Source organism: Hipposideros armiger, unplaced genomic scaffold (assembly GCF_001890085.2).
Source record: "Hipposideros armiger isolate ML-2016 unplaced genomic scaffold, ASM189008v1 scaffold_1363, whole genome shotgun sequence".
NCBI lineage: Eukaryota > Metazoa > Chordata > Mammalia > Chiroptera > Hipposideridae > Hipposideros > Hipposideros armiger.
Window position 1 is genome coordinate 98,926 of NW_017732713.1, and position 22,853 is coordinate 121,778.

At 34.0% G+C, this 22,853-nt stretch overlaps 1 protein-coding gene across 16 annotated transcripts in view; it reads left to right on the forward strand.

Moving 5' to 3' along the window:
- The window catches only part of C2CD5 (C2 calcium dependent domain containing 5), an 81,729-nt gene that overhangs the window by 52,928 nt on the left and 5,948 nt on the right, over positions 1-22,853 (forward strand). For 13 of the 16 annotated variants that reach the window (XM_019633633.1, XM_019633641.1, XM_019633635.1 and 10 more), the window contains 10 exons: positions 2,264-2,428; positions 6,185-6,325; positions 8,284-8,347; positions 8,727-8,788; positions 9,008-9,106; positions 9,596-9,685; positions 10,492-10,579; positions 11,396-11,482; positions 21,241-21,291; positions 22,191-22,292. In XM_019633633.1, coding sequence (XP_019489178.1) covers positions 2,264-2,428; positions 6,185-6,325; positions 8,284-8,347; positions 8,727-8,788; positions 9,008-9,106; positions 9,596-9,685; positions 10,492-10,579; positions 11,396-11,482; positions 21,241-21,291; positions 22,191-22,292 — 949 coding nt within the window. The remainder of the gene's footprint in view (positions 1-2,263; positions 2,429-6,184; positions 6,326-8,283; positions 8,348-8,726; positions 8,789-9,007; positions 9,107-9,595; positions 9,686-10,491; positions 10,580-11,395; positions 11,483-21,240; positions 21,292-22,190; positions 22,293-22,853) is intronic. The other 3 variants (XM_019633638.1, XM_019633647.1, XM_019633636.1) reach the window with 2 other exon arrangements.

The following is a 22,853-nucleotide window of genomic DNA, read 5'->3' on the forward strand; positions in this document are numbered from 1 at the left end:
TCTTGAGTGTGGATAAGTTGTGAGTCGGTAGAAAGCTCTTTGTCGTAGCTTCATGTTTACCTTTCCTTGTTAGAAAACAAGTTCTGACTAGAAAGTTGTCAAGGAGGTAAGTGAGAGCTGCCTTTATAAATAGCCTGAGACCCAGAGAACTAGATGCCTGATCTATCTATCTATCTATCTATCTATCTATCTATCTATCTATCTATCTATCAGTTAGAATCTGATCAACAATATTTATGGACATCCTCTCATATCGTACCTAGATGCATAGCTAGCCAGAATTTTTGTCTATATTACTGGTACTTTTTAAATTGGAATTTTCTGCTTTCTTTCTGAGACATGCATAGAAATTTAATTTAAAACATTTATGGAACTTGGATTCTTTTTCTAAATATGGATTTGTCGATAAAATGCTAAATTGTTTTAATCTTTTTTCCTATAACAGCAAATATGGAAATTTTTGTATGTAGGGGATAAAAATTGTATGATGATGATTAATTATGTAATCACAAGTTTTAACAAGAAGAATTTATAATGATTAGTCAAAGTAATCTAATTTACATTTCAATATTTGATATTTAGATTAACTTGGAGTAGAAAGTATTCATTATAATTCATTTATCTAAAAACTCACATGCTTAGTGGGGACATGACATAAATGTGTAAATTGGGCTGAACACAAAATAGTTATTAGTGAGTGACTATGGGAACTAAGAGCTTGATTCATTTTCAGAGGTTTGGGAAACATTGTGCCAACTGTATCAAGCACGTCTGATGGTTGACCCTCAGGAAACTATTTTGTGACCCTGGTATAATTCTTCATTGTCTGCCTTAAATACCGCCTTTTCTGGTTCCGACTAGTCTTTCCCCTCTTGATCTTAGTGACACTAATTACAGCTGTTTGAGAATTTGATCTTTGTTCTGTGTTTTAGCTTGTGCACTTAAATATCCAGGTACTAAGAGTAGCTTCCAAGATAGTTAATCTCTCATGAGAGCTACTGGGTGTCTGGCACTGTGCTTTTCCAGAAGGAATGTAGTAGTATTTTCACAAGAGGAGAACATGCATGCTGTGATAGATTGAGACTTATCCAAAGTGATATGGTTACATGTTCTGGACTTGGGTTTCAAACCCAGGCCTGTTGAGTTTCAGAGTCTGTGTCCTCAACCATGCTGGGCTGTTGCTTCGTTAGTGAATGCAGTTTAGAAAGTGTTAGAGATGGTGTGCACTAAGGCTCATAGAGCACCGAGGGCCTGCTGAGGTTGGCAGCAGAGACTGGCCACAGGTGCAGTCCTGGACTCTAATGAACAAACACAAGAGAGAGCTTCTGAGGATCAGTTTCATCTACTGCGCAGACTTCATCATGGAGTATCATATACTTTTTAGGATGGACTTTTATAAAACTGATGATTGATTAATTTAAAAATAATAGTAATAATTCAAAATACACAGATATCTGAAGTTAAAAAAATTGTCATCGCTTTTCCCCATTCCACCCCTTTGATGTTAACAATTTAGTATTTATACTTATATGTATTTTTTTGCTTTGCTTATGTAAGCATGTTTAGACATAAATGCCCATAGTGTGTGAGTGTGTATATGTGTTGTGTTGTATTTCCCCAAATAGTTTTTCCAGTCCTAATGGCATGTAGTACTGTTACAGAGTCAGAAAATAATAGTCATTTAATTAAATATTTAAAATAAATCTGTATCAAGTAAAGTTCATAATTATGGAGGTTGGGTGGTATAGTGAAAAGTTCTCAGGATTTGGAGTTAGAAACAGATTCAAATCTCTTCTCCACATTTATTGACAATGTGATCTTGAGTCAGTTCCCTATCCCTTTCTGCACTTCACTTTTCCTCACTTGCTTTGCAAAAGTTTCCCTTTCACTTTTGCCACGTAAAAGGTAAATTCCCTACTCATTCATGAAAAATGTACTTTTAACAGCTTTTTGTCTCTATTTTCTAAATTGTTTTCAATGCAATTTATTTTTACAATCATAGGTAAAATATTTATAGTACAGTTAGATATGCAGTAAAAAGTGAATTCTCTTTCACTGCTGTCTCCCATCTACCCAGAGTTCTCACCAGAAGCAACCAACCCCTGATACCAGTTGTTTTTCTGTGCCCTTCCACATATGTCCTGTGCATACACTGATGCTAATTATCTTTTTCCTAGGGCAAATATCACATTCCTAAATATGAAAACTTAAGGATTGTTATTCTTTTGGTATCTTTTTATTATTTCCTCATTATTTTTACAAGTCGGCCACAGGTGTCTATTTAGCAGCATTACCAACTCCTGGTGGGATTCAGATTGCTGGGAAGACTCCTAACGATGGCTCATATGAACAGCATATATCTCACATGCAAAAGAAGATAAATGACACGATTGCTAAGAATAAAGAGTTATATGAAATCAATCCTCCGGTAAGTAAAATAAGTCTATATTGTGAATACGTAAGTTAGCGTTTAGATGTTAGTGTATTTTTAGGTTATCTTATTTTGAACATAAAGGATTTTTTGTTTTTCACTGTTTAGATTCACTCTCCTCATTACTCTTTTATGTCTATGCTCAAATGCCTCCTTTTTAGGGAGGCTGACTCTGACCACCTTATTTAAAATTGCAACTCTCCCGTCAATTTTTGGTATTTCCTATCCCCTTTTCTGTCTATTGCTTATTACTCTCAGTGGAATGAGGCTCCATTAGGGCTGTATTCCTAATGCTTAGGACAGTTCTTCCTGGTGTTCTTGATAAATACTTGCTGAATGACTTAAAATGTTCTTTTTTAATAAAAAGAAAGATTCCTCATTTATGATAAAAATATGAAAGAGTAGGGTTTTTCAGTTTCAGCTCCTTCCTTACAATATTCCTACGAGTCATTTCCATGGTCAGTCCTCTCACCATCTTTGCAGTAGAGATCACAGTGCCTCCTCCTCTATAGATGCCTGTAACCATTGTCTGAATTGCAAGAAAGTTGTGTTGGAGTTAGAATGAAACTGTTTGTTTTTATGAGCCTCTGATAATGAAACACTTATGTAAAAGGAAAGTGTTTGGATAACATTATTGTTGTTTTTATTATTTTATTTTATATATTCTATTGAATTTCAGTTGGTCTTCCGAAATAGTACATCTGAATTCTAGCTTCAAACATGTAGCTTTCTAGCAAACTGGTTAGGCCGGGAGGAATTTTAAGGGTATGACCGAGAGCTACATAGTTCACTGGCCACATGTGGCTGTTGAGCACTTGATGTGTGGCTAGCCTGAACTGAGATATGCTGTAGGTGATTTTTGAAGGCTTAGTAAAGGAAAAAGAACGTACACTATATTATGAATATTTTTATATTGATTACGTGTTTCATTGTTTCTTTTTTTTTATGATCTATGAGGCTTGCTTTTTATTTCTATTAAACAGTGTTGATATAGAGCTTCTTTAAATTCATTAAAAATGTTGATGTGTTAATATACTTACTTAAATGACCTTTGTAAAAGCTTTCCTCACAACACTTTTTGTAGTAATTATTTTTCTTTTATAATTCTTTTTTTATTGTGAAATAAACATTTTTTAAAAATTAGTTTCAGCTGTACAACATAGTGCAATAGTCATACTTTTTACCCCGCACAGTGACAATCTGCCGCCCCACTCCCCCCGCCCCCAATATTATACATATCTATTACAATTCCCTTAACTCCACTCCCACACTATACTCCACGTCTCGTGGATATATACATTCAATTATAGCTGACATACGATATTATACAACATCAGCTTCAGGTGTACAGTGCAGTGATCAAGCCTCTACCCCATCCATGAAGTGGTCTCCCTAACAAGACATGTGATCATCTGACATCCTACAAAATATTTACATTATTACTCCACTATAAAGAAGAATGAAATTGTACCATTTGCAATGATATGGATGGACCTAGAGACTATTAGGTGAAATAAGTCGGTCAGAGAAAGACAAATACCATATGATCTCTCTTTTATGATTCTGTTTTGATATTTGAGCATCTAATAGTGTTTATGCCTGTTGGGGAGAATGAGTTTCAGAGCTATATGTTAAGGTTCCATTTATCAGTTCTAATGATATGAGCTGAACTCTTTTGCGTAACCGTGTTTATCAGCTCTGTCCTTCCACCCTGACCTCCCACAGGACCTGCCACCTCCAGTGTGTGCCTGTTATCCCTGTGTGTGCTTCTGTCATAGTGCCTTCTACATATTATTATTGTGCTTCGTTTTTGCATGTCTGTCGTCGTTTACTGTAATGTGAGACAGACATATTCAGAGAATGTGAATTAAGTTACTTCACCCATTCAATAAATGTTTTTTGACCTACTACTATTTTAGTATCACCGTGTTAAGGAGGGAACAAATCTTTTATGAATTGAAAATTTTCAGCATATATGGATTTCATGTGTTAAATATGATTGTATGTCTACAAAAGTACTAATCAATTTATGAATCTTCTATTTCTTTTCTTATTTCAGATACTGATTACATTACAGTCTGTTAGCATACCATCTCAGAATTTCTTTGGCAAGGTCAGGGTACCAGGCCACTACTCATAGTACAGTTTTGTTTTCGATTTTCCAAAATAATGTATGCCCACTCTGAAAAATGTGGATCAGAGCGTTCCTTCTCATAGGAAGGTAGCCCTGGGTGAAGTGAATGCTTCTCAGTACACTGAGAAATGTTTCCAATGCAAAGGTGCAGCACCACTTAACGAGATAATTCAGCCAACCAGAGGTACCACAATAAGGCGCAAAATTTTTATTTGAAGTAATAGCACCAGTGGTGAAATTTCATTATGAATCTAAGATACTTTAGATTCCAGGTAGTTACATTTATTAGGTCCATGATGCAGTGAACAGAGGCATAACCAAATTTTAAGCTACTATAAAATTATAAAAAGAAGGATGGTTTCTGTTGGGAAGAACACTTTACTCAGAGCCAAAAGCACGATTTAGACAGGCTCTTCACGTACCAGTTTTCAAACCCAGGCAAACTACTTTACCTCTGAATTGCAGCTCTTTCTCATTTTGTAGTCGTTTAATAGGCATCCTGTCAAATTTATATAGGGCATTCTAATTTGGAGTGCAAACATGATAAATGGATGTGAACATACTCCATAGATAGCAATGTTATGAAACTGTGGTGGTAGTCTTATGTAAGGTATGCACTATGTTTTTAAAAAACTTTTTCTTATAACTTCCTTGCTTTTTAAAAAGATAGGCCTGTTGCACCAACAGTAGGCTATGCCTTTTGCATTTGTGCTCCCATATCCACATTCCCTATATTCCTTGTTGCCAGCAAATATTTAAAACCTCTAGTTACCCCTGATCTTTGGCTATGTAATAGCCAATCCATGTAGAATTGCACCATATGCTGACCTCAAAAAAATGATTATTGTCACTATCAAAGTTTATTTAGCTAACTAAGTTGTAGAGCAAATACATGTGTACTATATGTATTATGTGTACGTGCACATACATACACACATACATTTATGGTATTCCTCATTTTACTATGTGGAGCTTTGAAAACTTACCACTTAATAAGAAAAGATATAGAAGAGTAGAATCATATCTGGGGACATAAATCTTTCATTCTTTTTGGGCTATTAGGACTTTTAAATGCTGAGTAGTAGAAAATAGCTTTTGAACTGGAAGGACTGCCAATGCCCTACTCATCGTAGTTTCCTCCCTGTACAGTAGACATCAGTCATGCCTTGCTATGTCTGTGAAAGTGTCATATATATATATATATATATATATATATATATATATATATATATATGTCATATATATATGTATATATTTATATATATGTTTCTGCATTAGTGTGTCAAGGCTGCTATATCAGTTAAAGGAAATAGCTATATACATACTCTATAAAAGGTTAATTAGTCATAAAGTTTATAATTAAATATAGACGTTGAATATATTTTATAGACTCTTCCCTCCCACAGGTAATTGTCTATTAGCATAAAAATTTAAAACCAGACTGAATTATGCACATATCAAATCATTATGTTGTACACCTAAAACTAATATAATGTTAAATGTCAATTATACCTCAATTTTTAAAAAAATTTAAAAAAGACTGCTGTATAGAAAAAAAAACAAACCAAAAAACCTGAAAAATACAGTCATATAATATAAAGCAGTTATATTTCTTTTAGGAGATATCTGAAGAAATTATAGGATCACCCATCCCAGAACCAAGACAACGCTCAAGACTTTTAAGATCGCAGTCAGAAAGCTCTGATGAAGTTACAGAATTGGACCTTTCACATGGGAAAAAAGATGCTTTTGTTTTGGAGGTATTATTGCACTGGATTAAGTATTTAGAAAATAAGATGTGCATTTTTACAGTCAGATATTAAATTGAAGAGATACTTTTGTATCATTACAACTTTCATAAATATCAAAAAGAAACTTATTATAGAAATTACAACAAATTTGAAAGTATCAGAATTTGGTAATATATTTTTTTCAACACCAGATGACTGATAAAAACAGTCATGGGAAACTTAATGTATGGGTTAAAATAAAATTAAAATAATATTTAACTCTTGGAGATATTTTTGTAAACTTGAATAAGGAATTAAAGTGCTATTCTTTCACTTACTATAATGACCTGCTTTAAGTGTTATAGCATGTTATTCTAATTATAACATTTTACATGTAATAATATAAGCACTGATGAATTCTGAGTGAAGTGTTTTCTTACTGAATTCGGAAGATACAATTGAGCTTTCATTATAGAAACACACTCAGAACAAGCTTTTCTGGAGAATAAATGGCACGAAAGGTTTATGGAGTGACCTCACTCCCAAATCTGCTTCCCCTGCCCTCCCCTGTAGAACAGTTAGCTTTGAAAGACATAGATGATCTTCCTTTGATATTGAAGGAAAGGAAAATAAATGAAGGTACTCAGAAATGTTCTGGTAAGATGTCCGTTGAGAGAAAAAGTCAGATGCCTTGATCTCAGTGAAGCAGGAAGCTGATGGTAGAATTGTATTGGGATGGGATTGGAGGTTTGACGGGTCTAGAACAGTGTCTGTGAATATGATCAGGATGTCAGTCCTGGGAGATACACAAGGCTTCACTGAGGTAAGAGTGTTAATTTGTAGGAAACTCAAACTATGGATTTGTGATCCCTTTTCCCCATATTTTCCTACAGCCTGGTAATGGAAGAAAACAATGGAGATTGGTAAGGAATATGTCAGGTTAAGAAGGTCTGGGATCCAGGGTACTCTTTAGAGCAGTGCTACTCAAAGTAGGCCAGCCATAATTAACTGTAGAGTCAGCACTGTCTGGGAGCTTGTCAGAAATACAAATTCTGGGACCCTTACTTCAGACCCAGTAAATGAAAATTTCAAGGTGGGGCCCAGGAATCTGTTTAACAAATTATCCAGGTGATTCTTAGCATTACCTGAAGTTTGATGTAGGGCATAATTGATACTTCTGATTCTGGGATCCTGGCTAAGTAGAGAACAGAAGTGCTTCAAAGGTGGGCAGAAGACTGAGGGCAAGGTGCAGCTTCAGTAAGAGAAAGGACAAGGAGACAGGTTGTAATTGGAGAATGCTTGAGATCTGGGTGTGCAATGGGGAATAGCATGTTGAGGCATGCCAGGACTGTGGGTAGCGGAAGATGGGAGAGGAAGCTTAGACTGCGTGAGTCAGGACTTTGACTCCTCTATGTACAGATAAATGTTAATATATGAGTATATCCAGTTGGATATGTCCACTCTTCAATATTCATAATGAAATATTGTGATGTAAGACAAATAGTATTTGGACTTACTTCTTTTAGACATGACTTTAAATTTATTCCTATGTATTTGGACTTACTTCTTTTAGACATGGCTTTAAATTTATTCCTATGTAATTGTATTTTAAAGCATTTCTGAATTTAGTCAACATTTTTTAAATTGCTCTTTATTAATTTAAACAAATAGAGATAATGATTGCTTATGGTATCTTTGTAAGTATTTTGAAACATGCCATCACAAAGGCTTGAGAAAAAGCTCATTTTTTAAAAACTCAATATATTTTATAATATAAAATATTTTACTTAGAAGAATTTATAATTATTACTGTGGAGAAATTTATAGATATTAGAAAACTTTTTTCAAGTTTTATGTTTTAACTTAGGGAAAAATGGCCCTCCTTTTTTGACTCTTATGTTTTCTAATTAGTAAATAATAAATTTTTAAAATTTGAAGTTATTATATATTTACTACTTATATAATAGTTTTAATCTTTCTGTTTGCAGATTGATGACACAGATGCTATGGAAGATGTACATTCTCTGCTTACTGATGTTCCTCCTCCTTCAGGTGAACAGAAAAATATTACCTTTGAGATAAGACTGTTTACATATCAGTACTTTAGTTCACAATCATCATGGTACAAACTTTATTTTAAAGGCTCTATCAATGTCACAGGCTTTGTTGCTCCAAGGCTGAAAATATATAGTTTAAAAATATTTATGTTAGAACTTAAGTGAACTGATTTATAATCCTTTTATAATTATATATTTTTTAATATCTGATAATTTATTAAGATGGTCTAAAGTTTTCTGAAGGTATAGACTTTTGGAAAAGCAAGATGAATGGGTCTTACAGTTAGAACTTCATGTAATAATTCAAAACTTATTTTTAACACAAAAATAAATGAAATATTATCATATATTTTAACTATAATTTATTTTGACAGGATTTTATAGTTGCAATACAGAAATTATGCCTGGCATAAATAATTGGACATCTGAAATACAGGTAAACCTTTCATTCTTAATTTTAAGCAAATACAACCTAAGTGATTTTAGCAAGTTTCTTCTTAATATATGTTTTCTTTTTGACTTCCTTATTGCAGTTAAAATGTGACCCTTTTTCATACCACATTGGTTATTATTGTTCATGATTTGGCAGTTTTATTAACTGTTAACAGTATTTAAACTAATAAAATGACATGCTGTTATATCTCCCTATATTTAGATGTTCACATCAGTAAGAGTAATCCGATTAAGCAGCCTTAACCTGACTAATCAGGCTCTTAATAAGAACTTTAATGACCTCTGTGAAAATTTACTCAAGGTAGGAACCTTCTGACTAATTATTTTTTAGTTAAAACTTCTAAGAATCATGAAATTAAAAAAAGAAAAGTGTATATATGCCTGGAACACATAGTTGTGGGCTGAATTATTTTTATTTTCGTATCAATCTTAACACTGCCGTCAGGTAAAATGCTAAAGTTGATCTCTCCATCATAATATACGATACTATAAAAGAAACATATTTTAAGTTATTTCATAGCTTTAAACTTAATAAAAACCTATTGTATATATGTAAGTTTAAAAACTTATATTATTTTTTATGACTTATCGGTAAATATGATGAAGTCTTATTGTCTTTAAATATTAAAAATGTATTCTTAATGTAAGAGTAGACAAAATAGAAACGGATGACCTTCTTTTTCATCTTTTAAACTTTTCATTTGCCATAACATAATACGCATTAAAATATCAATTTTTATAAATGTTTCAATTAAAAGAAGTGATATTACTAATGTTTTCTATCATGTAGAGCCTGTATTTTAAACTACGGTCTATGATCCCCTGCTGCCTTTGCCATGTAAATTTTACAGTATCTCTGCCTGAAGATGAATTAATTCAGGTAATTAAGATTCAGTCTATTATTAAAGAAGACTTTTGTGTTTTTTTTTTAATTTTCAATTACAGTTGACATTCAGTATTATTTTATAGTAGTTTCAGGTGTAAGCATAATGGTTAGACATTTATCTCACATAATTTATGAATTGGTTCCCCTTATTAGTCTAGTCTCAACCTGGCACCATACATAGTTATTACAATAATATTGACTATATTCCCTGAAGATTTCTAGCTTTTATCTAATCTGTTTTGATATTATAAGTTTGCCATAATTAAATAAGTATAAACTGTTTTACTTCAAAATATTTTAAAATATATTAGTACGAATCAGACCACGTATGTTTCATTTTTATGAACTCTGGTTATCTGAAGGTGGAATCTTCTGTGTGCTCCAGCACACGTTCAATAGGATGTGTACTCATGTGGGATTTCTCCAGGCCCCATCTTCAAGACAAGGTTCTTGAGCTCTTCTTGAAATATCTGTGCTTAGTTATACATGTTGGGCTTTGTTCTAGTCTGAATATCTGAGTTAGGGCCGGCCGAGGGGCACAAAGGTTAAGAACTGGCTTGGGACGCCAGAGGGCCCCGGTTCGGATCCCACATGTGAGGGCCAGTGACGCTGCCCTCTAAAAATAAATAAATAAATAAATAATGAATATCTGAGTTGAGGTATAATTCTGTTGAGAACCTTAACTGGGAAAGACAAATTAGCCAATTTGTGTAAGTTGTTCCATAGTACTGAAAAAGATTTATAAGAAACTTATTCTGGCAATGATTATTTTGCTAATTATACTGTTTCTGTGATTCCAGGTTACAGTCACAGCAGTTGCGATAACTTTTGACAAAAATCAGGCTTTACAGACCACAAAAACACATGTTGAAAAGTCGTTGCAAAGAGGTAAACCTGTGATGGATGGGAGTATAGTTCACATTTGTCTACATTATAATTCAGTGATAAAATATAGATGATAGATTAAATAAAAATGACTTGTTTCTTGAAGAGAACCTGTCATTTTTTCTGTTTATCTTTATGAGAATAACTGTGTGGATAAGCATATGGCTGACTTGATACTTCTCACACATGAATAGGTGGTTGGCTGGTATTTACATAGAGAATGCTGCTGTTTTATAGACTTACATTGTAGCATATTAATTCTGCAATAATTTAGAGGCTCCTATTCTAGGATTTCTAAGGAGGTCCTCAAGGCATTTGAGGACCTACTGATATAGTAAGCATCATGTATGTTTCTTAGGAAAGGTCCCATAGTGTTCAACAGATTCTCAGAGTTGTCATTTATCCAGTAAAATTTAGGAAGTACCATTCTTAATATATTCCAAAGAAACCCGAATTATTAGAAACCATTTATGTGTTCTGAAAAAAAGGAGGGAAATAGTAAATAGTATACATTCTAAAGTTTAATGACTTATTGGCTAAATAAAATATTCATGGTTAGGTAATAATAATTGTTATTTAGCACTTTTTATTAATTGCAAGGCAGTGTGCCAAGAGGTTTACAAATCTCACAACAGTCCTGCCGGGGAAGGTAGCACCACATTCAACATCATGCAGACGAAGCGTCCCCATGGGAAAAAACAAGGAGAAAACAACCAGAGTAAATTGGGGGTGTATGTATATGTTATCCCAGTTTCATAATTTAAAAAATATTAGTAATAGGCGATTACTAAATAACTAGTGTCTTTCTTGCCTCTGAAGCCTCTACAGATAATGAAGAACTTCTGCAGTTTCCATTGGAACTCTGTTCGGATTCGCTTCCTTCTCATCCTTTTCCACCAGCGAAAGGTTGGTTAAGTGAGGGCGATGCAAATGTACACCCTGCTTTCTAGTGTCTTTCACTTGCTTCTTCATGGTAGGCAATCTCACTTAATCTTGAGATGAAGATTTATTCTTTATTCCCTCATTGTTTGTTTCCTCATGTTCATAAAGGGAGAAAGTAATGTTCTTATTTTAATTTTAATTTCTCAAGTAATCTCATCGTAAACTTTTAAGGTAATTTTTCATATGATGTTCCATTTTTATATCTCAACTATATTAAACTTTTATTTTTAGAGATTTGGATTTCCCAAAGCAATTACTTACACATGATATATGTATATTATATTTGGTAAATTGTTTTTCCAGCAACAGTCGAACCTTTACAAAAATTTTCATTTTGAAAAAGACAAGAAACTATTTTCTTGAGAAGGTACTGCAGAGGTTTCGGGTGGCAGTTGAATATGTGACAAAGGGATGTGCTTTTTGTCTTTGGGTGCCTTGGCTATAATTGAGGAACATTGTTAGGTACTGACAATATGCTGCCGTTTTTCAAATGCAAAATGATTGTCCCTTAATAGCAGTAAATCTACTCAGATCTATGCAGTCTTTAGAGAAAATTTTCTCTTCTGATTTCCATGCATTTTTATTACAAAGTTTACAGAATTATTGTACCTTATTTCATAGCATTACATGTACAATAAACATAGTTTGTGTTTTTTTTCTAAATTTTTTATTACATTTATTATTTAAAAGCAAATTGGCTTTTCTAATATTTATATTTTATAATACAAGTGAAAGTATTTTATGATTTCTAATTGTCAATTATTTATTTGACACCATAATTAGGCATAATACAGAGTAGTTTTATACTCACATTGGATAGAGTCTTTACTAAGTCAATGCAAGGCCTGACTGTGTAGATAAATAGAGCCTGTCTCATATTTTGAAGATGAAAAGGTAAGCTACTTTCAAATTCTGAGCTTTCTAACATGGTTAACTCTTTCCTTTTTGTCTAAATTAAAATTCTAATTTATAATTCCATAAAGAATTTTTGCATACTTCAACTTCTTTGTAAGAATACAGAAGAAAAATCAAATTCAAAGATAATCTCAGTTCAGATTTATGAATTAAGTATAGTGTCCAGAACAAAAAGTGGAACTGTCAAAATCTCCCTTAACTGAGTAAACAGGATTTTTTTTTTTTTAAATACCTGCTTTATACAGAACTTGTATTTAACACAGGGTTAGCTTCAAACCACTTTAAAGTGTCATTCCATTTATCCTTAACCTGCAATGAGGGGGAAAAAACTAAAATCAAAAACACAATCAACAAAAAAAGATTTGATCAATTGCTAATCTGTAGGAATATGTATTTGTGTACTTAGGGTCCTTGTTAACTCAATTTTACCATATTGTTAATAGCTACTGAATTCTGCAGAAGATTAGATTTAAACTCAAAGTTTGCCTTATCTATATATTACTTACAGCTTCTGTAGTAGCTTTCAAAATGTTTTCAAGGGTAGTTAAAACTAGTGTTTCTTGTGGTCATTAGTATATTTTGTATAAATGATACTTTGTGAACTGAAGAACAAGGTAGAATAAGTCATATCTGTACAGTACCTAAAATATTTGCAATTCATTTTAGGGACAATAGAGAGAGGCCATGAGGTGGAGTGATAAAGCAGTAGACCTGGGATCTGTTCTCAGTTTTGCTACTGATAAAATGTGAGAAGTTGAGTCAGTTAACCTCTTTAAAACTCAGTTCCTCATCTGTGAAATGTGAAAGTACCGGGGGTACCAAAAAAATGCATATAAGTGGACACTTTGGTCAATGTTGCTTGAGCAGTAGTTCGCCGTAATCAGAAGTGTCTGGATGCTGATGGTAACCACTTTGAGCACCTCTTATAATTGCAGAAGTCAAATGTGACTTGTATTCATCTTTTGTTATCGGTATATATTGAGTATTACAATTTTAATACAGTTTTCCTTTCTTAAAATATATACAGTTTTTTTTGGCACCCTCTGTATTAAGGGTGTCTCTAGCCTTTAAATTCTCTGATTCCTTGAGTTTCTATAGTTTATGGTTTTTTAATTATTAACATATTCCTGTTATTAAAGACAAACCAAGATCTAAGTTATGCTTATGGTCACACTGAACTTCTGTTAAGTTAAATTAAAATTTTCCAAATAGCTTATAATCAGTTAAACCAAAAAATTTTAAAACAAAGTTTCTTCAAAGATGCCTCATGGCTTTCCAGAAGGCACAGTGGGAAGGGAACTGAAAACTGGGGAGGGAGAGGGAAAGGACAGGTCTCTGGATCCTCCGTTCTACCTGTGAACTAGAGCAGCTTCAATTCTGTGTGCTTTTACATATCAGTTTTCTATATGTGATTCTGTTTGAAGAAAGGGTTTCAAAAAGTTGGAAAACAACTGAGTCAGAACATTTCACCTTTATCATCATCATCTTCATAATGATCAATATCATCACATCTAATACTAATGTATATAAAACTTTTCATACTAAGTGCTTAACTGTAAAACCTATGTGCTTTTCCTTCAGTATTACATTTCAAAATCATCAGTAAACGCTAAAAAGTTTATCTGTACCATTTTGTAAGTAGTTTTGTAAATTGGTTTTGTAAGTTGTTTATGTTGCATGCTTATTTATTGTCTTTGCTTCCTTAAGTCTTTTCAGGGGGACATAGACTATACCAAGTATATTTGAAAAAGTTATCTTAAAGTATTTCTGAAGATTCGAGGATAGGATGGGTATTAAGAAGGTCTGCAGAATGTTATAATATGAATGTAATAATTGGGCATTGTAACATGAAGAAAGGCTTTGAATAGAGACTGAAATATCTGGAAATTTTGTGGCAATTTAGAGGAAAAATGTGTAGCAATTTAGAGGAAACAGGCGGGAGAGAGAAAGGTAAGAGTTCTAGGAATAAATGCTCAGAAAACTTCTCTACTTATGTGCAACTACAAGAGGCTTAAAGGTCAGCTACTACTACTGAGAAATAAATACATAATTTTAAAGTTTTGTTAATTCATTTAACTAAGTTGATAGAGCTCTTTTTTTAATTCTGAAAACTGGGTTTTAATTTGTTTTTCATGTTCTTATCACAAATGGGATGATTTGTTAAAATTTTTCATTTCCTTTTATGTTGACAGAGTAGTTTCAAGAACTAAGCACAGTATGTTTATTAATACTTCCATCTTTTCACTTGTAGATAAACTTTTTGTGTTATTAAAAAATGAGTGAATATTATGTGAAGAAAAGCTGCTTTAATTATATGTATCCTAATTCTCTGTGTAGAGTAAGCCTGGGCCTGAATTGTCCATCCATGTTCAATTTTTTTCCTTCATCCTTTGTTATATTTGGTTTTGTTTCTCAAGGTAACAAAATATTTTGATGTATGTCTCAGATTTACGGTTGATTTGGTGTTACCTTGCTAGTTATCTTGATTTTTCTGATTTGAAAATATTAAAAAGTGCTGAGCCAAAGTAATTTCTTAAAGGACATTAGGTGAATGTTGTCAAATTTTTTCTTATTGAACACTATGAGGATCATAGATGATGTGGCATCAACATAAATTACTTATTTTCATATGAGGCTGTTATGAGAAAAAAGATGGCTATAGCAGATGTTTTATACCACTTTCATAATGTTTTTAAAATTATTAATATTATACTTTGTATTTTCTCTGAAATGGTTTTAAGTGACTTTAAAAATGATATACACACAAAAAAAGCAAATATAGTAAAAATGGGCAATCTGAGTGAATATAATCTGGGTGAAAAGTAAAAAAAAAATTCAGCAAAATTTTTCTCATGGACTATAGTCAATCTCAAGAGTTTTATATGCATGTAATTTTCATAAAAGGTTAACATTACTTTAGATACATACCTAAAGACCTAAACCTTGAGATATTAGATAACAGATAGATTGTGGAGCTTAAGAACTTACATTAATGACAAAAGTGTGTGAATCATATACCACTATAAATATATCTTAAATACTTTATAAATCTCATCTATAATAAGATAATCATTTTAATTAAAATTCTGAGAGTTTAAGACTTCAAAAAGATTTAATTAAGTCAATTTTAGTTTTTATATACTGTTTGATAGAAGGGTATAAAGAAAAGTTTTTTTATACCCACCTTGTTTCTGCTTTTATTTTGCTTTATGCTGAGATAATTTCCTCATGTTCAGTGGCATAAGCTAGGCTAGCAGGAGTACTGTTTTTATTAAGCAGCTGTTGGACTAATGTGACAAGCATAGGTCAAAATCTGGATTTCAATATAAAAGAAAACAAGTTGGCTTATACCCTTAATGCATTATATTCCATAATTAGGTATACACATCAGAAGTTCTTTTATTTTTATTTTTATTGTAGGCTTATAAGAGTTACTTTTTATTTTTGTTAAACTTCTTAGTTTAACTTTAAATTTAATGACTTGCCTCACATTTTAAACTAGTGATTAGAAATACTCCCAAAACTCCAAAGTTAGTATTTATTTTTTTCCTGCCAACTAATGGTTGTAATTTCTTACAAGTGTATATAATTCTTTATACTAAAATATCTTTATGTATTAACAATTCATTGCATGTCTGTTTTTTCTGTTTTTATGAAGAATAGATTTTTTAGCAACAGTAAAAAACACTTCCGCTCTCCATGTTGTTTATGGCTGCAACAACCCATGAGAGGCTCTGAAAGGGAAGATGCTGAGTGGAAGGAGAATAAGAGGAAAATAGAAACTAAAGCGAGGAAGAGGTGTGAAAAAGTTACCCAAGAAATGGGAAGGAAGGAAGGGAGGAAGGGAGGGATGGTGGAACGGAGGGAGGAAGACAGGGAAATTGATGGAGAAATAGGGTAAGGAATCAGCTTCTTTATGCCAGCTTGAGGACAGTGAAATTCAAAATCAGAGGAAGAGGGAGTAAAAAGCAAAGAAAATAAAATTGGGTTACTGACAAAAAACAGGAATAATTTGGAAGAGAAGATATAAAGGGATGGTAGTGAGAGGAGGAGTGGATACCTAGCAGTGGAGGCAGGAAAATGGAAAAGGTAGATTGAAGAAAAAAGACAAGTGGTTTAGGATGTTGTACACTTTTAGTTGGAAGGGTTTTTTTATTTTTGTTTTTGTTTTTAACTTTTATTAGCATTTATTTGATGCTGATTTATTCCCAGGCCATAAGTTTTTATTCCTTTTGTTTCTTCTGGGAGATCTTTTTCTTATGTGCAGCCTCCTCTTCTGGTTTAGAAACAGTCTGCCCTTTTTCAGTGAGGGTCATCGCACTGAGGCAGGGAGAGCTCATGTACGGGTTAATCTGCCCGTGAGCGCTGTTTAAGTTCTGTGTTGCATCTTGGGAGCTTCATTCACCTGGCTGTGCTCAGTGCAGAGAGTCTGCATCTAAACCTTTAAGTTCAGCATTACTCTGCATTTTGAAGCATGTGCAGCAAAATTTCTGCACGCTTTTTGGGCCACTGACCCTGCATCCAGCCCCACTCTTAGGCCTGGGCAAACCTCCCAGCTCCACCATTGTAACGACAGAATGGCACACACTGCTTCTGTAATGTGACATCCTTTAGATACTTGGTGGCTGTTCGGATATGTGTACCCTTAATGGCCTGGGCAGTTGCACGAGTGTTCTTAAAGTGAACAAGATTTGAACCTCTTGATTTGCATGATATTTTAGGGTTCTCTGGGTCAAGTGAATAGTGAACCATTTTCAGAGGTCACCTCAGGATGCTTACGGAAAGAGTAGTCGGAAACTTGAATGACGCAAATAGGGAAGCTAATTATTTTTGTTCTCTAATGAGGTATTAATGTGTATTATAGTTAATTTTTTTTCCCTTTGGACTAATAGAAATTGAGGCTATTTATATCTTTTTCTATGCCTTAATAATTTTTAACTATAACATGGCAATTTCATTATCAATCTACCAATATTTGAATATCATTATGGACAAAATTTATACTGGATGTTTATATACACCCTTTACCTGACTCAGTTATTAAGCCAGTTATAAGACTTAAGCCAATCAATGCATTATAGAGTGATAGAAATGCCTAGAGGAACATAAACACACATTTTGATCATAACTTAAAACTAAGACTGTTTAAACAGGAAAATACAGCATAAATTTTGAAGACTATAGATTGCCTATTTTTTTTTATTAATTTATTTTTTTATTGGGATTTGGGGGATGGGAACAGCGCTGGGGAATTAGGGGAAGGGGAACAGACAAGTTGCTGTCGTTTTGTTCTTCAGTCTAGTTGTGGAGGACGTTGCTTCACTGGCCCAAGTTGGCACCATCATTGCACTCTTCCCTGGCGAGGCAGATCAGTCGCCGGCTTCTGGACGGCCGCTCACTGCGGCTGCTGGCCGCTCACGCTGGCTGCTGGCCACACACGCTGGCTGCTGGCCACACACGGTAGCCCATGGCAATCCACTGCCACAGGGACTGCAGCCCACGCCGTCGCCGGCGACTCAGGGCAGCCCAGCTCCAGGTTGAGCTGTTTTTCAGCATCTTAGCTGTGGAGGGCAGTGTCACTGGCCCTCATATGTGGGATCCGAACCGGGGTCCTCTGGCATCCCAAGCCAGTTTTTAACCAATGTGCCACTCAGTCGGCCCTAGATTGTCTATATTTTAATCTGCCAGCGAATCATTTCAGAATTTGCAGGAATTTTTTCAGTTTTAATAATTTTTAAGATGACCAGATAAGATTGTCTCAAATATTTTTTATTAGAACAAAGATGATCTGTAAATTCTAGTGATACAAAGTGATTAAGTGGTCAGAAGAGTTAGTGGTCAGTGTAGAACTTTATCATAGCTAATCAATACCTTGTCATTGGCTGTGACAAATTATGTAAGATAATGAAGTCTCAAAGTTTGGAAGCATGGAGCATGTGTAATTAAAGGACGAAGAATCCTTGCCTTATTATTTTCTTTTTGTCATTAATATGCTCACTTTCACTGAACAGCTTTTAACCTAGGTTACTCCCTCTTCCCACACCCGTAGGGCTTGTTAAATATTGCTAGAGTGTATGTACTAAGAGAATAATAAAACCGCATGTTCTGTTTGCCTTGCCAACTTCTAGAGTCATTTATTTGGGAATAACAAGTAAGTTATCACTAGTGCTTTTTAAAAAAGCAAAGTCTTTTTCTTGTCTTCAGCAGGAAAGGAAATTGTGAGAGAAGTGGGCTCCTGTGTGGCTTTTGAGGCTCTCTTTGCAGCTAGAATGGGGAATTAACATAAGAAGTGTTTGTCTCCAGCTCTTCCATATACATATGCAAATGGCCCACAACTGAGCATTAGCTCCTCAACAAAGCCCAAAAGACTTTTAATAAGATTTCTACCCCTGAATATAAAATGTGTGTCTTTTGTTTTAGTATTAGCATAGAGATTGAGTATGTATTTTTTATTTCTTTTTAACCAGAATTACTAATTTGTCAATGAGCCGTAATCAGGAGGAGCAGCGTGACTGAGAACGTGAGGTCATTAGTTATAGGAGGGATTCAAACCAGCCCCAGGTGCTGATGTCCATCTACTGCCGGGACCAGCTCATCTTGGGCCTTTTCTCTGAGAGAAAAGTTAAGATTATAGCAAGCATGTTAAACGACGAACCTGCTTTTATTAAGTGAGATAAAAAACTTCCCTTACCCTTTCCGTTAATGTCTCCAATAAAACTTTGGTTTTTCTTTTTTTTTTTTTTTTCAGATTTTAATTCAGATACATTCATATTTGAGAGAAGGGTATAAACATTTTTCCTGGCTTATATTTTCCCTCTTCCCATCCTTTGTAAAAATGTTTTGGAAAAGTCATAAATGCACATGGTGAAAAATTCAAATCCTACAAAAAAATCATATCGTCCAAAATGAAGCTTCCTTTCCTTTCATTTCCCTTACCAGTAGGCAACTGCTGTTAATAACTTATTATCTGTCTTTGCAAAGATACCCTATTTTTCCTTTTTTTAAAAAATACAAATATTTTACACATTGGTGTACCTTAGTTTTTTTCATTAGATATGTTTTAGAGATGGGAACAGATATTTTGTACATTTAAGCTCTTTTCTTGGGCATTTGCCATTCAATTATATATAGTTGCTACTGGGGAATTCCATATTACACAGATAATATTGACGTATAGAAGATAATTTCATTTTAATAATTTTCACTTTTTTTTAGCTCCCCCCCCCCTTTCCCACATTTAAAAAAATTTCACAGGATTCCTAATGCCAACTATATTTTCTATAATTCTATACTCACCAAGTCTATACTGCACAGGCCATACGAGAGCCCTGGGACCCGCCTGGAGTAGGCCTCTGGGTTTGGTTCTGTGCTGAACTGTGCTGAACCTGGGAATCTGGTAAGCCTCTGAATGTCAGTTCCGTTCTGGTCTTGTTCCTGTAGGTTCCATCTCTTCCTGGGCTGCCAGTGTCCCTCAGGATCCTGAACTGGGAGGACTCTCCTTGTCTAGATCTACAGGCTGAGGACGTGATTTTCAGGGCATGTCCTCGGCATAGTACCCTCACAGGCATTTTGTGCACCCCACCTAGTGACCCCGTTTATTCATCAGCTCTGTAATTTAAGAGCAATGTCAACCACTGTACATTCTCCAGTATTAGCTGTTAGTCACATGACTTAAAAAATGGTATGGTGATATGGGAGAAGCTTCCATTGCACCCAATTACCAGAAACATTATGTACAAATCTTATTTTTGAAAAGTATAACTTTTATTAATTTAAGAATATCACCCAAAGATCAACACCTTAGGCAGAGACACAAACATATAGTTATTTAGTTTATAATTTTTTTTTAAAACAGGCTAACCCAAATAATTCTCAGTGTTTCTTATGAGTTATTGGGTTGTCAAAAAAGTCATGACGTATTTTTTATGTTTTTCATTGCAAAACTACGTCATGACTTTCCCAACAACCCAATATTTCTAACTTGACAACACTATTCCTTCAGTTTTAAAATTCTTTGAAACAAAAATACAAATATGCTAGTGTGGATAGAGCCTGAATGTTAGAAATAGATGATGAAGTGGTTGTTTTTTTAATAATACCGTTTAAATTTGTACAAAACCTTAAGTATCTATAATAAAAATATAAAATACCAGGGAAAACTTTGGGTCTACTTTATGAGGTTACTGGAGGGGGAGTGATTGGGGTTCCTAGTTATTTCTATGGCTAGCTGTCACTTTTTCATTTCACAAAGTTTTGGTACCACCAGAGGGAGCTTCAGAGGGAGTGAAGTCCTTGAATGAAGGAGTCAGTGGTGAGGGGGAGGGTTATGGCTAGTAAAGAGGAAAGAGCTTGTGTTTATCTGTGAGACATCCATCATTGCCTTGTCTGTAATTTTTATCTTACTGGCTCTTCCCCCTACAAATATTTCCCTTCCATATTTCATTTCAGATTTTCTTCCCAATACATTGACCCTTTTCTCTGCTCAGTTTTCTCACATCCTGCTTTCATCCTACTAACATTTGTTATTGTGTTTATATTTTCTCATGTCTATAAAATTTCTGAAACTTTTTCTGTTATAGTAACAAGTAGTCTCCCTTGGCATGGTATTTATGAACGGAGGTAGTTTCCATATATCAGTCGAAATTGCGTTTTAAACCTAAATACTTCTATTTGGTTTGCTTTTTTAATGAAGCCATAAAGATTTCCTCCTATTTGTCTGGCTTATCGAGAATATTTACAAACAGCAAAGAAGAGATACTGGCTTGTACTTAGCATCCAAGCTAATGTTGTTCATATTGTCTTATTAGAACACCTGGAGAGTGCAAGTTCTAACTCATGTATACCAGCTGCACAGAGAGGTGAGTTTGTCTAATTAAGCAAATAGTCACCAAAGGTGTGAAATTCTAGTGTGGTGGTGCATAAACATACGTTGGAGAAATGCACTGGACAGTAGAATAGACACCAAAATGTGGCTTTATTGTAGTTAGAGTATGTCTTAAAAATATTAAACTAGTATTTACAATTTTTAGCATTTTAATAGTTTCCCAGTTTCTAAAAATAAAATTTTAGCTCTCTAACGTTATTTTTTTAGCATAGTAGTAGTAAAAGTTATTCTTTTTAAAAGGAGAACTTGTTAGGCTCACACCTGCCCCCCTACCCTATGTTATCATAGGCTTTATTACCAAAATCATACATGGAAACAGAATATTGACAAAAACAATCCTTTGGCTTTCCTGATACTGATGGTAGAAGGAAGGTATTTTAATAAAAGATAAGTCAACTAGTGATTTTAAAAAATATATATTTTTCAACGTTTGATTCTCATTATTTTTAGTTTTGACTTTTAGGGTAGAAATAGGAAAGACAGTTATTCACAGAGTTTGGATGGCAAATTAAAGCCCTAAAGTACAAACTGCTAAAACATTGTCAAGTAAAAAGAATGGGAAATAAAGTTGGTTAAAACAATATATGGTCCTTTCGCTTGATGTTTCTGTTGAACCCCACTTCGTTTTCCCTAAGAGACCACACAACTACGACATCACCAAAAATGCTCAGCCAGCTAACTGAGAACTTGGTTTTGGACAAATCAGTGTCTAAAGCTTGACTCTTTACTGCCTCTCCTATCTGACTTGATAAGGACCATTCTTTTCCTAAATTACAGTTAAATTACTTCATCGGAAGGAGTGTTATGACGAGTAAGAGACGTCATACATATTTTTTTCTTTGTTTTTCTTTTGTTTTCTGTCTGTGTTTCCAGCAACGTCAGTTGATTACAGTTCCTTTGCAGACAGATGCAGCAGCTGGATAGAGCTCATTAAACTGAAAGCTCAGACCATAAGGCGCGGATCAATTAAGACAAGTAGGCGGCTGTTTCTACCACATTATGATCTGAGAAGCATATTCCTGATTCCCCAGCGGTGAAAGCTAGACCTTTCTACCCAGTAATAATATTGCCAATCAATCATGTATTGGAGTGTGAAAGCTGCAGACTCTAATGGTCATTTAGCAAAAGTTATTGCAGGGCCTTTACATTTGTTAATTTTTAACCAAAGAATTGTGTTTTTAAATTTTTACTTTTTGTAAAGGTATTCTTAAAAGTGTATAAATAGATATTATCTTTTAATGGAAGGAAATTGTCAGCTGTCTTATTGAAGAGACACTCTCCCAGGACCCAAGTACTATGTAGCATATGACATGTGTCAGTTTACTGAGTGTGATATCCAAAAGGATGAAAGAATTTCTGGAGAGAAATAGTTAACTCTTTTTTTTTTTTTTTCAAAGCTTATAAGAGTTTGTTGAGCCAAACTGATGACAGCTGCTGGGAAGCAAAATCCCAACGGATTGAGAAAATGCTCCCTAGTTAACTCTTATCTCACTGCTAGACTCAAGATCAATATATGTTCTTTATTTATACTCCAGG